At 35.0% G+C, this 16,015-nt stretch overlaps 1 protein-coding gene across 1 annotated transcript; it reads left to right on the top strand.

Annotated features, from left to right (window-relative positions):
- Positions 1-3,403: 3,403 nt before the first annotated feature.
- Positions 3,404-5,768, top strand: LOC110023032 (heavy metal-associated isoprenylated plant protein 7-like). The gene is given in 6 exon segments (XM_020722244.1): positions 3,404-3,608; positions 3,706-3,988; positions 4,110-4,318; positions 4,425-4,512; positions 5,343-5,471; positions 5,474-5,768. Coding segments are annotated over 6 exon segments (906 nt in total). The 5' UTR covers positions 3,404-3,599; the 3' UTR covers positions 5,662-5,768.
- The last annotated feature ends 10,247 nt before the right edge of the window (positions 5,769-16,015 follow it).

Genomic DNA, 16,015 nt, shown 5'->3' with positions numbered 1-16,015 from the left:
AATAAATTTTCATTTGCTGCTCTTTTTCTTAGCTAGCAGTTTAATTGTTTCACCTCGTCGCTGTGGCCTTCCTCCGAATCAACCCGCCATCTGCGGCATCTCCCAGCCAATCAACATCTGGGTGTTATTCGGGCACAATACCTGTAAAATGTCAAGTATTTTTCCCACCAATGCAACAAGAAAGACTCGTACCCTGCTCGTGCTGATAGCCTTTCCGCGTATGGGATGATCCGTATTAGGCATGTGGTTTTCTCTACACCGCCGGTACTGTTGGTCCACATATTTCTAACAGAAAAGACATTTACATGTATACCACTCAATTCTTATGTATTTATATATTTACCTTTTATATTTTAATTTTAACATTTATACCATCAAATCTTTCACATCATTTTAAATTTCTTTACATGGAACAGATATATAAAAATTGAAATTTTTTCGGGTAAGATAAATACTTGAATTCCATATCTTGAAAACTCTTCATTTAGTTTCCAACAAAATAATATAAGATTGGCAGAAATTGACAAATATATGAAAAGAACAAAAGAAGTTTATCATCTACAGTTTGATATTCATATTTATAAAATATAAAATTTTGGTATGATAAATTTATGTTTGAAAAGAAAAATGGTAATGCATGAACTCCAATTTATGATTATGAGAAGGGTTTCAAGGAGACAAATTAGTTGATGTAAAATACAATCGGACTCGAGTTCTTTGAAAAAAAAATAGTAATGCATGAACTTCAATTTATGATTATGCGAAGGGTTTCAAGGAGACGAATTAGTTGATGTAAAATACAATCGGACTCGAGTTCAAGTGACCCAAATCAAGCATTTACATCATACTTGGAAGCTTTGAAACATTTTTTTTGGGGAACAAAATGATCTCCAAATCTTATAAATTTATAGTCAAATCGAGCGTCTCGAAGAGATTAATCTACAAAACCTAAGATCATTCAATTATAACATTATGAAGACAAATGAATACTTGGAAGATATCATCTCATTAAAAAGGTCAATCAGATTTATTCAATGGAGTGATCCATATTCATTAATATTTATAAAGCATGCCACTCACGTAATCTATAAGAAGAATCTCCCACTCTCTTCACGAAGGAGTAATTGGATCGGAAAGACAAAGCTGAATATGCTCCAAGCGCTTGAGGGTTTCTAAACTCTGCATCATTTCCACCGACTAGCCGCCACCATTGCTGGACCACCGTCACTGCTGGTTGACCACCACCGTCGAGCCACCAAAGCCTCCAGACATTTACTGCCCAACCACTGTCCTAGAGTCGTCGCCACTGTTGACACACTGTCGCTACTGCCCAACAACTGTATTTGAGCTCCCATCGTCTCCAAATCATCATTGTTCGACCATCGTCATCGAGCTACCGTCACCGCCAGACAACAATCATTTGGCCACAGCCACCGCCAGACCATCGTCAATACCATCAAACAACCACAGCCTAACTGACACAACTGACAAACCACCATCGCTCGAACACCGTTGTATTGCCGTTGTCAGGCCACCAACATTAGGGCATCATCGAACCTCCACTGCTTGATGGTCATCGTTGCAGGACCATTGCTGCTTGACCTTCATAGTTGTTCTCGTTGGACCTTGTTATCGCAACCTGTCAGCCATCATTGCTACCAACGGATGTCTGCCGCCCGACCATCACTATCTTTGTCGCTACAACCAACACTGTTATCAGACTTTCTGACACTCGACCTCAACCATCAAATTTCTTATAATAGTTAGGTCATCACTACTTCCCTAGCATAAGTCACAACCTACACGTGTGATATTGCCTTCAACTAAGGGTGAAAATAAGTCGAGTCGAGGTTGATTCACCCTTGGTTTGTGTTGGAGCTTGATTAAATTAATTGAGTTCGATCTCAAGATCGAGTTTAATTCTACTAATTTGAGTCGACTTATTAGCTAGCTTGATTTTTATGTTAGTGTTTGTTGAATCCTTTTATAATATGAGATGTCATATAATTTGTGAACTCATATAATCTGAAGAAGACCTTATGAAAGAAGTTGGAATAACTAGACATATTTTCTTACAGAGATAACAAGAGAGGTATTTAAGGTCCTAGGATTTGATCCTCCCAGTTTTTCTTTTAATTATATGCCATAAAGCATGTGTGCATGCGTAGAGGGTTTAAGGAATGAAATATAGAACTATGTTTTATGTCATATAGCACGAAGTTTGAGCAAACTCATTGTTGACAAGATCATTACTGTAAATCGCTATATTGTTAAATAGATGGTTATGCGTGTGTTGACAGACTGGACTTCTCTTCATTCTGCCTTGAAGAACAGTTCATCAAGCTCGGTGATACAACCATGCAGCTATTATCGAGTTGTAGGAGGATTTGGTTAGTATGGGCGAGCTTGGAAGAAGAACTCGAGAATAGTGAGTGAGCTTGACTGAAGGACCTCAGTTGAAGACTTAATCTTAGCGAGCCCATTCAAAGGAACTAGCAGGAATAATCAGGGTTCCTTTAGGGTGGCAAGAAATTAGGTAGCTTGTCACCTCCAAAGTAAAGGCTAACGAGTACCATTGGCATGGTCAGAATCAAATCATTAAGTGAATGATCAGTGGACTTGATTCATTAGACCCATAAGTTCCATTAACTATTTGGGTTTTCCGGTGTTTAAGGAAATTCATTTTTTTGGATATGTAGTGTTATATTAAATAATGAAAATAATGAGTAGTTAGATGATAGACAATAAAAATTCACGTGATATAAAATAAAAAAAATATCATTTCTTACACATTTTCAATAATTTATGGATAAAATACTTGAATTTCAGCGTATTTTAAGTGTATTTTACGTCAATTATTTTAAAATGAACCGGTTTAGAAGCTAACTAGTGAACTTGGAGTTGGCTTGAGATTGGTTTGTTAGCTTTTCAAGTTCGATTCACGAGTCACTAATCAAGTCAAGCCCAAACCGGCTTGACTCACCTACTTTCAGATATATAAGAGCCGGTAAAGTTTTGTAATCTACTTCGGCTTAGTGAAAAGATTTCATCTAGACTAGACCTCTTTATTTCAGAGCATTGAAGTTTTCCACGTAAAAATTTTTGTAGTTATTTCTGTCAATTTTTTTTTAATTTATATATGTCAAATTTTCGTGCAATATTAAAATATTAATGTATAACTCTATTGCCACAGAATTACCTACACACAACAAGCCTTTAGTAATATGTATATAAATATAAAATATAAATATGAAAATTTAAATGACAGATAAAGCAATTATTATACGTAAATCCCTCCATTAAAAATAGATGATATCTGCAAATTATTTGGCTATAGGCTACCAACTGATCGACCATACCTTAAGCCAAAAACTTGTCTTCGCGGAGCACAGAACCGTAGGCAAGCTGCACAGGAAAGAATTTCTGGCACGTGCGATGTCCACACGGTGCACGTGTCCACCACTTAAATTTCCATCTCCGTCACAACAGCAAGAAACAGCGAGTTGAGGTAGGCGAAAGGTGCGGAGAGTGGGAGTGAGCCTGGGGCTAGTGAAGCAGGAGTGGCCATTGACGGAGCATCGCCGCCGGTGCAGATAATAATGGGGGAGGTCTCATTCTTCTCTCCGCTTCACCCTTCTCCATTGTAACCTCCTCATATATATATAAAGCTATGTTTTTAACTGCTTTTTTCTCTGTTTTGGGCAGGAAGGGAAGAAACCGGAGGAGAAGAAGGCTGAAGATGAAAAAAAAGCAGATTCCAAGGTGGAAGGCGAAAAATCTAAAGCAGAAGAAGGGAAGAAAGCTGGCGGTGGTGATGGTGGTGGAGAAGCCGGTGGCGAGGGTGGAAAGAAAGAAGGCGGCGAAGAAGGCAAAGCAGAGGCGGCGCAGCAAGCTCCTCCACCTCCTCCGGAGGAAATTCTAATGAGAGTCTACATGCATTGCGAAGGCTGCGCTCGCAAAGTTAAGCGGAGTCTTAAGGGTTTCGATGGTACACTTACCTTTGATTTTTCGAGATATCTTCTTTCTATTTCTTAACACATCCCAGTTCTCCGTTTTTTTTTGCTTGAAAAATGTGTTTTTTTTTTCTTACGCTTGGTAATTTGGTTTAGGAGTGGAGGAAGTGTTGACTGACTGTAAAACACACAAGGTGGTGGTTAAGGGGAAGAAGGCGGCTGAGGATCCTTTGAAGGTCGTTGAAAGAGTGCAGAAGAAAAGTGGGCGTAAGGTTGAGCTGCTTACTCCCCTGCCTCCACCTAAGCAGGAGAAGAAGGAAGAAGTGAAAATGGAAGAGAAACCCAAGCCGGAGGAGAAGAAGGAGGTTGTTTTAATTTCCTATTTTTCCTGCCGTTTATATATCTCTCTTTAATTTAAAAAAAAGTTTGTTTTTTCACCGTTCTTCCGGTTTTATTTTGGTGGTTTTTTAGCCCCCTGTTGTCTCTGTTGTGCTTAAAGTGCACATGCATTGTGAAGCCTGTGCGCAGGAGATAAAGAAGCGTATTCTGAAGATGAAAGGTTTGAATGCCAACTCTGTTTTATTTTCAAATTTTTTTCTTACTTTCTAATCCGAGTGTTGTATTTTTGCAGTCTTTAAGTTTGCTGCAGTGGTTTTTCTTTTGGTTATGGGATCTATGAGAGATTCTAGTACAGAGCCTTAGTTATTACGTTATTAGAAAAGGAAGCTGGAACTACTCTTAGCTGAAACATCATTTTCTTTCATTTCTGCTCAGATCTTAGACGTCCCAATCTCATCAGTTCGTCGCCTTCCTTATTTTACCCATCTGTTCATATTTCCCGTATATCGATAATCCGATTCCATTTTTACTGTATAAAAAGGCTAAAAATTTGAGTTTTTTTTTCGAAAAAAATTTTTGGGGGCTTTCCCTCTTTAGGGTAGAAGTTAAGAATAAGTGTGATTTTTACAAGTTTTTGTTTCATTTTACGATACCGTTATCGATTATTGACTAAATTTAATCCATTGTTGCTGACTTGCTCGAATGTCCAACATAGTTGAAATAGCTCTGGTCGGGGAAAAAAATCTATTGATTTAGTAATTAATTAAAGTTAATATTATATTATTCAAAAGTAAATTTAATCAATCCGTCAGGTTATTCTCAACAAAATTTTCTCTCCCTGGTGCTGTTTTTTATTCATCAATTTCCGCCGAATTGCACATTTGCAGAGGTATAAATGCTAGAATTGTCACAAAATCGTCCATTAATGATTAAATTTGCTCCATCAGATTTTTTTTATTTAAAAAATCATTCCTTTAAGCTGTTTATAAAGGAAAAATATATATTTTTTTTGGGGCTAGAAGGTCAATAACACCTGAATTCTGAAAGCAGGAGTACAGGCTGCGGAGCCGGATCTGAAGGCCTCTCAGGTGACGGTGAAAGGCATAATGGACCCTCCAAAACTAGTAGAATACGTCTACAAGCGAACCGGCAAGCACTCCGTCATCGTCAGCTCAGAACCAGGGAAGGTGGAGACGATAAGGAAAAGACAGACGGAGGTTCGCCAGAGGATGGGATCGCCGGCGGGAAGGTGTTGGAGCTGAAGAAAAACGAGTTCTATTATTATTATCCGAGATATCCAACGGAGTATCAGTCGTACGCGCCGCAGCTGTTCAGTGACGAGAACCCGAACGCTTGCTCTGTTATGTAAAAATTGTTAAGAAAGAAGAGTGATTTCTATATATGAATGAGGCGGGCATAATGTTAATAAGCTTTTTTTGTTGGGTTGTCTAAATGCTAATCAGCTTCTTTCTCTTTTGCTGCGCATCTCTTATTTCGGTTTGTAATTAGTAATTACCGTTTGGATATTATTTTGCTTTTTATATAATTTATACTTAAAATTAGTATTATATTAATTTATTTAATGCATTTTTTTTTTATTTTGTTTTGCATATCCAGCACCTTAATTTTACCTATGCATGCAAAGGGGTATCTTACTTTTTAAAATTTAAAGGTAGTGATGGGAATGATTTTAGAAAGATGACAAAATTGATTGGAAAACATGATGAATCAGGCTAATCTTTTCTATTATCTTTATAATTAAAAATATGCTGATATTTAAAAAAAATATATTATCACAGGATAATGCTATTCTACTCATGCGCCACATCCCTGATGGGAAGCTAATGTGAGGCGACCATGCAAAAAGGTTGCAGTGTTTTGCTCCCTGCTAACCTTCGGTCTTTAGAGAGGAAAAGATCTTATAAATTAGGTACTGATTCATCTTTAATGTGGGAAGAAAAAATGAAAACTTGTATGATGTTAGGTCTTTATAATTAAAAATATGCTGATATTTAAAAAATATATATTATCACAGGATAATGCTATTCTACTCGTGCGCCACATCACTGATGGGAAGCTAAATGTGAGGCGGCCATGCAAAAAGGTAGCAGTGTTTTGCTCCCTGCTAACCTTCGGTCTTTAGAGAGGAAAAGATCTTATAAATTAGGTACTGATTCATCTTTAATGTGGGAAGAAAAAATGAAAACTTGTATGATGTTAGGGGATCAATCTTCTTTCTATAATGACCTGTTATGTTTATAAGCAAGGTATCTCATGCGTTACAAACATTTTACGTAAGACCATTATGACACACTGAGCACAATGAAATATTCATATTATCTTCATTGTCTTTTTTTCTTGGCATCCTTCAATTTAATATTCATGTAATAATTTACTTTAATATTCATGTAATAACTTGTAATTCACTCTTAAACCAACGGGCGTGCCTCTTTGACTACTTAATAGTGTTGTATTAGTTGACTAGCGATGCTTAATAGCATAGATGTGTGTTCCTCTTTGACGACTTAATTGTGTCGTTGTCGCTGTCTAGCCTTGCTTAATAACACATGCTGGCATACCAATTTGATGACTGAATTGTGTCGTATAAGCGAGCACCTTTTTGATATCTTAGGGTGTGTTTGGGTCTACGTTTCCACTGTGTCGTGACCCAAAAGTAGTGTTTGATTCACATGTTTTATGTGAGTTGATGAATAAGCAGCATGCCACAGACAAAAAATCCCACATTGGCTAGGTGCTGGGCCGAAAAACAGTATTTAAGTCCTAGGTTGCCCCCACCCCGAAGAGCTCTTTTGGGAGGTGATAAATGGTATCAGAGCAGATTACTGTCTGCCAGGTGTGTGGACTTTCCATGGTCCAGCGGGACCCTCGGTGGAGCTGATCCTTGACGAGGGCGTTACGTGATTGGGTGGAGGAAAATGTCACAGACAAAAAGTCTCACATTGGCTAAGTGTAGGGCAGAAAAATAGTATTTAAGCCATGGTCTGCCCCCCACCGTTTATATATATTTAATCATGTATCTCTATTATTTTTATTAGTTAATGTTTCATTTAACTGTTTATGATTTGTGATTTTAAACTTTCAAAAATATGAGTTCGATGGCTTTTGGTGCTTCTAGAGTCTCAGATTGCACATGTGGATTGCGATGTTTTCTATATACATCTCAAAGAGAGAATAACTATGATAGAAAATTTTACGTGTCCATGAAAACCGATGACAGTGACATCTTTGAGTGGGCGGATTAGTGAAACGATTCCACCTCAAGTAGTCATCAGTCGTAGAGAATATCTTTGGAGAAGAAGTTATCTTGTAACATTGATCTTTTGCACTTCAAATTCAATATTAAAAAAATGTTATTTGCTATTTTAATTGTTTTAATTTTTACTTGTTGTATTACTCAATGTTAAGAAGGATGTCAATTCTAGATCTAATATTTGAACTTATGAGTTTTTTGGGATTTCTAAATATAATTTATGTTTTAATGCACAAGTTATTCAACATCGATTGTTTATCATGAAAAGAGCACATCTATAAAAGGGGAGAAAATATCTTTTTTTTATTATAAATAGCTGCAACACAACTATTACACAACCGTACGAAATAGACAGACACGCAACTGCCCTACAACAGTTTTTGCACAACGACTTTTTAAAAAATTACAGCTACCCCAAACAAAGCCTTAACTATGTGGTATTAGCTGCCTAGCACAACTTAATAACACTGAGTGAGTGCATTTCTTTGACGACTTACTTATGGCGTATCAGCTTACTATCACTTTTTTCTTTTTTTTTGACCGGGCGAACCTCCTTGACGGCTTAATTAACATGGACATAGAGCATTTTAGATTCTAGGGCAAGCTCTTTGGTCTAGTAATTCACATTGTTTAAAAGTCGGACTTATATTTTCTTATTTCGGTCCAAAGACAATATTTCTATATTTTATTCATAAAAATTTATGTGATATTACTAGATATATTTGTATATATAAAGAGGGAGGGACCTCTCACCTCTGGCTGGTGCGGTGTGGCTTAGTCCATCTTAAAAGTGATTTTTTATATTGGTGGAAGCTATGAGTAGCTCATTGGAGTTGAATCCGAGTCAGCTTTAAGAGCTGGGGCACAGTTACTTAGGGAATTACGCCGGCTACAGTGGCATTAAATAAGTTTATCGCGGAGCACTTTATGCGGAAATAGGAATAACATTTACTGGCCGTTGATATTCCATGACTTGATGGGAAGTCAATTATTCGATCGCGTAAAATATTTTCTTCATTTTCATATTTAAATACCTTTGAGAATTTGTATATTCCGTAAAATTATTTTATATTTATATGTTATTTTAATATGGCCCACTGCTATTATTAATTTTTGTCATTATCCCCACCTCCATCATAGCCTTACAAATTTATATATATATATACATATGAGATTTTGAACATATTATTTTTTCATGTAAAATTTCTAATAAAAAAATACATAAATAAAAAAATTAAAATATATATTTATCCATCATAATGTTTCAACTACTAACAATTTCTGTAATTTCAGATCTAAGTTGTTATATAAAAATAGAGTGATTGAGAAATATTGAGAGAGAAACTAGAAATAACTCTATAAACTTCGAATTACTAAGAAATTAGTAGTCTTGAGATAATGATTTTGGGTGGCGTATTTTTACAGTGTCCCTATGCATAGATGGGGTAGAGAAAATGCTATATATATATATGCATTGTAAATCAAGTTGTAAGAAACTTAAGAAATGCTTGTAATAAATAAGGAATGCACAATCATATTCTATAATTATTGGAGATGCATATTAAAACATTCTAAGTAGGGATCAATTTGATTTTTGATTGTTTTAATTTTAAAAATTTGGTGTATTTCAAGTTATAAAGATTATGTTCGTTGTTGTTCTTCTAGGTTCTTATGAAGTGCTAATAATTTCAACTGCTAGTGATCATCTATGGTGACTCTACTCTCATGAAAAATATTGTTTTGAACTAGCAATCTGATTGGAGCTCGTGTTTTGCATCATCTATTAAGGCTAATTTGCTTGAACCAAATTTTACTTGAATGAGACTAAGGTATAAACTGCACAAATAAAGATAAATTTTATTAACCATTTATGAGAAAGAAAATCATAAAACGCTAACTCTTATTATACCTTCAACTTTCATAAATTAATCTCACAATTAAATCTCCAAACAAACAATCACTAAACTTGTAATCAACTTGATAACATCTAAACATTGGTCAATTTGCTAGAATTAACTTTATGCTCCCTCTCATCAATTAATCTAAGCATTGATAATCTTTTTTTGACATTAGCATGTTTTTTATGAATCTTTCAGAATAAATTAAGTGCTTGCCTATATCGATGCTCCAACTTGATAACATCTAAACATTGGTCAATTTGCAAGAATTAACTTTATGCTCCCTCTCATCACAATTAATCTAAGCATTGATAATATTTTTTTGACATTAGCATGTTTTTCATGAATCTTTCAGAATAAATTAAGTGCTTGCCTATATCGATGCTCTATTTTTATGTCCTCTCTCATCTTTTCATTGTTTTCATTTTAACTTACTTTTGTAGTAAACATATCCACATCAACTTTTAATACTTTGTTATCTATATGCATTACCACTATATATATGATAAGATTGTTCTCCCACCATTGTACTATGATATTATATCTCTTATACATTCATGATATAGATTGTTTTGCACCATGCATCATTCAGACACATAAAATCATTAATAACACACTGTCCTTGATACATCATATCAATCACACATATGTTGTTTGCCATACTCATAATATATTCAAATTGATATTCCTCAAGTAATTTAAAATGCACATCTTCTTATCAAATTATGAATGTCAAATACTCTAATTGGTCACTGATTTCACGTTATCTCTATTAAACAACTAGCATACAAAACTATAGTCATATGATAAATCAATTTAAGTCAATCAAAATTATTGCTCTTATAAGGCTTTCTTTCACAAACCAACTCACTATAACACCAAAAATATTATAGATAATACCGACATGGTATGGATAGATATTAAAAATATTGTTTCATTTATTCAACCCACAATAATTTCATAATTTTTACATTATTATTCACAACTATATCAAAATTCATTAATATATCTCATTCACATACATAGAGCCAACAAAAAAGCAATAAAAAACCAATGCTTTTAATTGTAAAAATATTTGATATACAACAAAGTAACCATTTCGTATAACTTCAAAACTTATGTGTTTTTCATTATTATTATATCATACTTAGTATGGTTAGTCATCTTCAATCCCAGACATATCCTACTCATACTTGAATGAAACAACTAAACCATACATATGAAGAAATCATAAACTTTATTTGAACACGAAAATCCAATCATAGAATTCAATAAAATAAATAAGAATAGTAGGTGTGTGCGTGCACACACACACACACAGACTCACACCATGTTAATGCATGTCCAAATGATTTTCCTCATGTCATGTTTTTTGTTAAATCCAAATTTGTTCGTGAGTCACACCTAAGGAATAAAGTGTAAGAGAATAGTATAAATGTAGAGAGAAAAAGATAAAGAGCTTTAATTTTCAGAATGAACAGTAAAATCGTGTGAACCTATTAGATTTTTTTCCCTTCTTCAATTACAAAAAGTGCTTTATTTATAGGAGAAGAATCATTACAAAATGACAATTATACCCCTAGTCCAATACTATAGGCCAGAGACATCCAAATGGTGCCAGCCTAACATAATAGAGCTAACAAGGTTGACTGGAGCTCATCAGGCTTATTGGGTAAGATCAGACCAAATGGAGCTTGTGGACAAGCTGATTGAAGTTGGTGGGGCTGACTGGAGCTAGTTGCCAGGCCAAATGGAGCTAGCCGAGCCAAATAAAATTGTTATCGAGCCAAATGGAGCTTGTGTCCGGGTAAAATGAAGCTACCTAGGACAAACAGAGCTGGATCAGTCGCTTAGAGCTTGAGGTTGGGCCGCCTCGAACTGGTTGGGCCGAATAGACTTGACTGGGCGAAATGAAGCTTGTGGCCAAGCCAATTGGACTTCTCAAGGTAGAACAGAGCTGACCAGGATGAATGAAAATTGTGCCCAAACCAATTAGAGTTGGTGGCTGAGCCAACTGGCTCTGACCAGTTTGACTAAAACTGATTGTCAGACCGAATAGAGCAAGTAGTCAAGCAAAACGAAGTTGGTGGTCGGGCTGAATGGAGCTTGTCAGGTCTAACAGAGCTAGCTGGACTGAATGGATCTTGTCAGGTCAAACAGAACTATTCGGGCAAAATGGAGTTGACCAGCCTAGCCAGGTCGATTAGAGCTAGTCGGTTCAAATGGAGTTGGTTGTCTGGCCAATTGGAGCTAGTGGCCAAGTCGACTGGAGCTTGTGGTCGTGCCAACAGGAGCTAGTGGTTAGGCCAATTGGAGATGATCGAGTTTAGCAGTTCTTTGGATAATCTCAAGACCTTTGACTATGAAAGAAAATTTCTGTCATACAGTTGCATACCAATGTTGTAAGCAGTGCTATCATGTCAATCATATATTCTAGGTCATGCATATCACTTTAATTTGTCATTTCACAAGAAATCATATACACACATAAACATTCATTTGCATCTTCCTTGTCATATTATATGTATCTTTCTTCAATTAATTTAAACTTAACTAACATTTCTATGTCAAATTCATTAACAGAAAAATGGTGATTGAGCCGATTCTATTCTTTAATTATTGTAGAAGGATAATTGTCATTTCCAATGATACGAAGAGCAGCACTTTGATGCTAACTGGTTTGATTGCTAGCTTTTACATGGTGACCAAGTCATATAAATATTCTTAACAATGATCATGTTACGTAGTACTCATATCATTATCATGGTATCATTTCTTTTTGTACACTCAAAATTACAACCAACATATGTTGTTTCATAATTATTTTTTTAAGACAAGTATATTAATTTTCTTTGATAGAAGTACATACATGAAATTTACCATATGATAAACTACTAAGAAATTAAAGGCATGAAATTAATTAAGCTACATATCATATGACTACACATGAATTCTTGATCATTAAAATGTCATATTCTTGCACACAGATTCACATGATAAAGAGCGTGAAACTGAAGTTTAAACATTATAGGAAACCAATTCTATGTGTTGAATTCAATGAAAATATGCATGAAAGCTAAATGAGTGATTTAAAGAAGTACTATGTGTGAAATTCAAAAATATGTTTTAAGTATTGAGTTCATTGTATTATTCAAAAATTGAACATGGTGGAAATACATGGGAGGAAGAAATGTTGACTACATTATTGGAAAAAATATGACTTATCTCATTAGAATGAAAATCTAATGAAAATTTAATCACGAATGCTCTGTCGAAGCTCACCAAGCCTTCTCTAAACTCTCCAAAGTTCTTCGTCATAAAAGATATCCTATACTTTAGTTCATCAATAAATTAAATGGAACTAAATATTGATAAAGAATTTATTTGTGAATTATATGTTGTACTTTTGATGCCTTAACGACTGAGAATATTATCTTCTATCATTATAATTCTTTTATACTTTTGTGGCTTTAAAGTATTTATATATTTCAAATATATCAGATTCAACAGGTTATATTTTTTTTTAAAATAAGCTTTTATGCAATTGACAAAAAAATAGATTCGATGCACTTTGTTAAATATGAAACACTCCCTCCTAAGCAATTTATTTGGTTTTTCACTAATAAAAAATCTATCAATTATCTTAAAATTTTCATAATTTGACAAATAGTTAATATAAGATTAATAATTCAATAATTCAATAATTCAATACCTATGCATCAAAGTATAATTAGAATCCTTACTAAATAACTAGAGAATAATGCATGCTATAAGAATATATGATCTATTTACTGAAAAAAAAAAACTCTTATAAATTCATCTTTGAAAAGGAGAAAAAAAAAAGCATAGGAAAATAAATCTCCACCAATTAAACTCTTCCATGAATGTGTCAATTCCTCGTCCACATCAACTTCAAATTATCTGCTTTTGAATGTAGAGATTCCTCAGATCATGTGGTGATCAGCACCTTTGAAAGGTTATGAACATTCAGCTTCTCAATCACCTTTTTTGTCTCAAAAATTTCAGAAACATTTTAAATAAAAAGTGTGTTTTTCACTTTTCTTATAATCCAACCATTTAAGCTTTTTTTATAGTATATCTCTTTTTCCATATAAAAGTATTGTTAGATAACAAAAAGCAATGCCGAACAGCCTGAGTGTTTTGAAACGCCAAACGTTTGGTTAGGAATTAATTAAAAGTATGCTGAAACTATGTTTATGCCAGCTTGGGGATCAGGCAGTTAATTGATTTGAAACGAATGGAATGTAAACGAGCAGCTTATGTGATGTGTGACATAATCTTCATAAATTTATGGCGACTTTAATGAGCTCTGAGAAGATTTTATATTTATTTGAGGTACGGGATTTTGTTTGTTTTTTTGAGAGTGGGCGTAAATTCATCTTCTTAAAATTCTTTTATGTTAGAATTTGAGATTATTCTGTCAATCACACATCCGGAATAGAGCAAAATTGGAGGGAGAGAAAAAAAGGGTGAATGGTATAATAAGGGAATTATGTGCCTAACCCTTTATTCATGATATATTTATAGACAAAAAAAGGTGTAAGAATTGAAGTTACCTATTTGGCCCTATTAAAGTAGGGTATGTAAGGATTATTCAGGGGATTATACCCTTATGAGCCCAGAGTCTTGTCATTCTCTGGCTCAATTGATTGGGGCCAAAGAGGTGAATTGATCGGTGATGCTGGTCGGCCTTCTAGATGTGGTCGTCGGTCGGTCTGCTCTTAAGGTATAGGAAACCAGTTGGATTTCTGGCGACAAACGGCTAGGTTGATACGACTGCTCAATATTAGCTGGGCAGATGAGTTGGGTCGGTCATTAGTCCTTATCTCCTGTCATAGGAATTCTTGTCAGCTGAGTAGACTTGCAGCTTCGAACACAGTGGATGTCTTCTAAGCATGTATCATAGGGTTGGTTCGGATGAACTCTGGCTAGCGTAAGCCAGTCGGTCTTTTGAGTCGTTGGGTCATTTTTTGCCGGGCCCAACTTTGTCATGTCATTCTTTGGGCTATTGGATTGTCTCAAGATTTCTTCTAACAGATGTTCTATGTACACTTTATTTTATTTATAACAATTGTGTTAAAAATTCAAACAAATTAGAGCTATAGTATGGCAGTGTAACTTGTGTTCATTATATGGTGAGTTTGAGGATTTGAAATTTAAAATTTTTATTTTATAATGAATTATACACACACACAGGTTGAATTAAACTAATTTTTAATGAGTCATCATCAAATGAAAATTAATAAATTCTATTTCCAAATTTAATAGTTGAGTTTTAATGTCCAACATAATGGCAATGACATTTTATTATAGTTTAATAATGCGTAGCTATGTTTCTTTGGATTAGATTAATTAAATCATTACGAGAATATGATGAGAACCGAGGGGCAAGTAAAGTTGGTTTTTAATTTTAAGAAGCTAAGCTAGGGCAAGGTATTTACAAAGTCACATCTTATTGAAAACATTTGATAGAACTTCCCACCTCATAAAGGGCACTTCCAAGTCCGGTCAAATCAAAGATCATTAGGAGCCGATTGAAAACCCAACTTAGTGTATTCGAGCAAACAAGCCTTGTTGAACCAAGACTTGTCAATTCCAGCTGACTGAATGTTAGGGTAGCCGAGTCATAGGTTCATTAATGTAAATACCTGAACTATCCTGTAATGTCCACATTAAAGCAAGGATAAGCAAGTAAGTATGCATATTGTACTCTCCTCTCCTATAAACGTGAGCTCATTTCCTTAGTAAAGGCTAATCAATCAATCACACACAATTCCCTCATTCAATTGTTTGTTATTGACATGCCACCGACAAATTTTCATCATCCAACACGAATCTCAAGGCATGACATGAATCTCGAGACAATATCTTGAGCAAGAAACATTAAAAAATCAATTAAGGGTCCTCCAGAGCTCCGATTTCAACAAAATTATAGTCAAACTGACCGACTCAATGAGACGTACATAATGATAAAAAAATTTGTCCAATATGAGTCCAATCAAGCCCATATCAAGTCATAAAACAACTCTTGGAAGATTTTCAGATAGTTTTGAAGGTCAAACGGATGTCGAATCTAGAAAGTTTATAGTCGAATTGAGTGTCTCGACAAGACAAATCCAACAAGCCCAAATTTCTCAATTCTGGCATCATTAAGGCACTCAAATGTCCATCAAACACTGTTTGATCGAAGGAAGCTAACTGGACCGTCCGATCAAAATGGTTCATATTCCTGCATTAATGACATCCAGAACACTATAAATAGACCCCCTACCCCTCTCATGAGAGGGGAGCTGAAGCCTTGGTAAAGAACTTGAGGTTTTGTGAATGAGCTGATGTTCAACACCACCGCTGACCATCGTCAAACACCGTCAATCGTGGTCGACCATAAACGACCTCCAATGACCACCACTAATCAGACACCATCAGTCAATTTCATAACTTGGAAATTCTAGTAATCCTCTCCCGTCTGTGGGACAAGAGCTCACCACTACTATCCATGTGTTGACAACAACCTATGTGGTCATCAGCTCATA

This window comes from Phalaenopsis equestris, unplaced genomic scaffold (genome assembly GCF_001263595.1).
Source record: "Phalaenopsis equestris unplaced genomic scaffold, ASM126359v1 Scaffold000205, whole genome shotgun sequence".
Classification (NCBI taxonomy): domain Eukaryota; kingdom Viridiplantae; phylum Streptophyta; class Magnoliopsida; order Asparagales; family Orchidaceae; genus Phalaenopsis; species Phalaenopsis equestris.
Note: the sequence above shows the minus strand (reverse complement) of the source record. Positions and strands in the feature narration are given on the sequence as shown.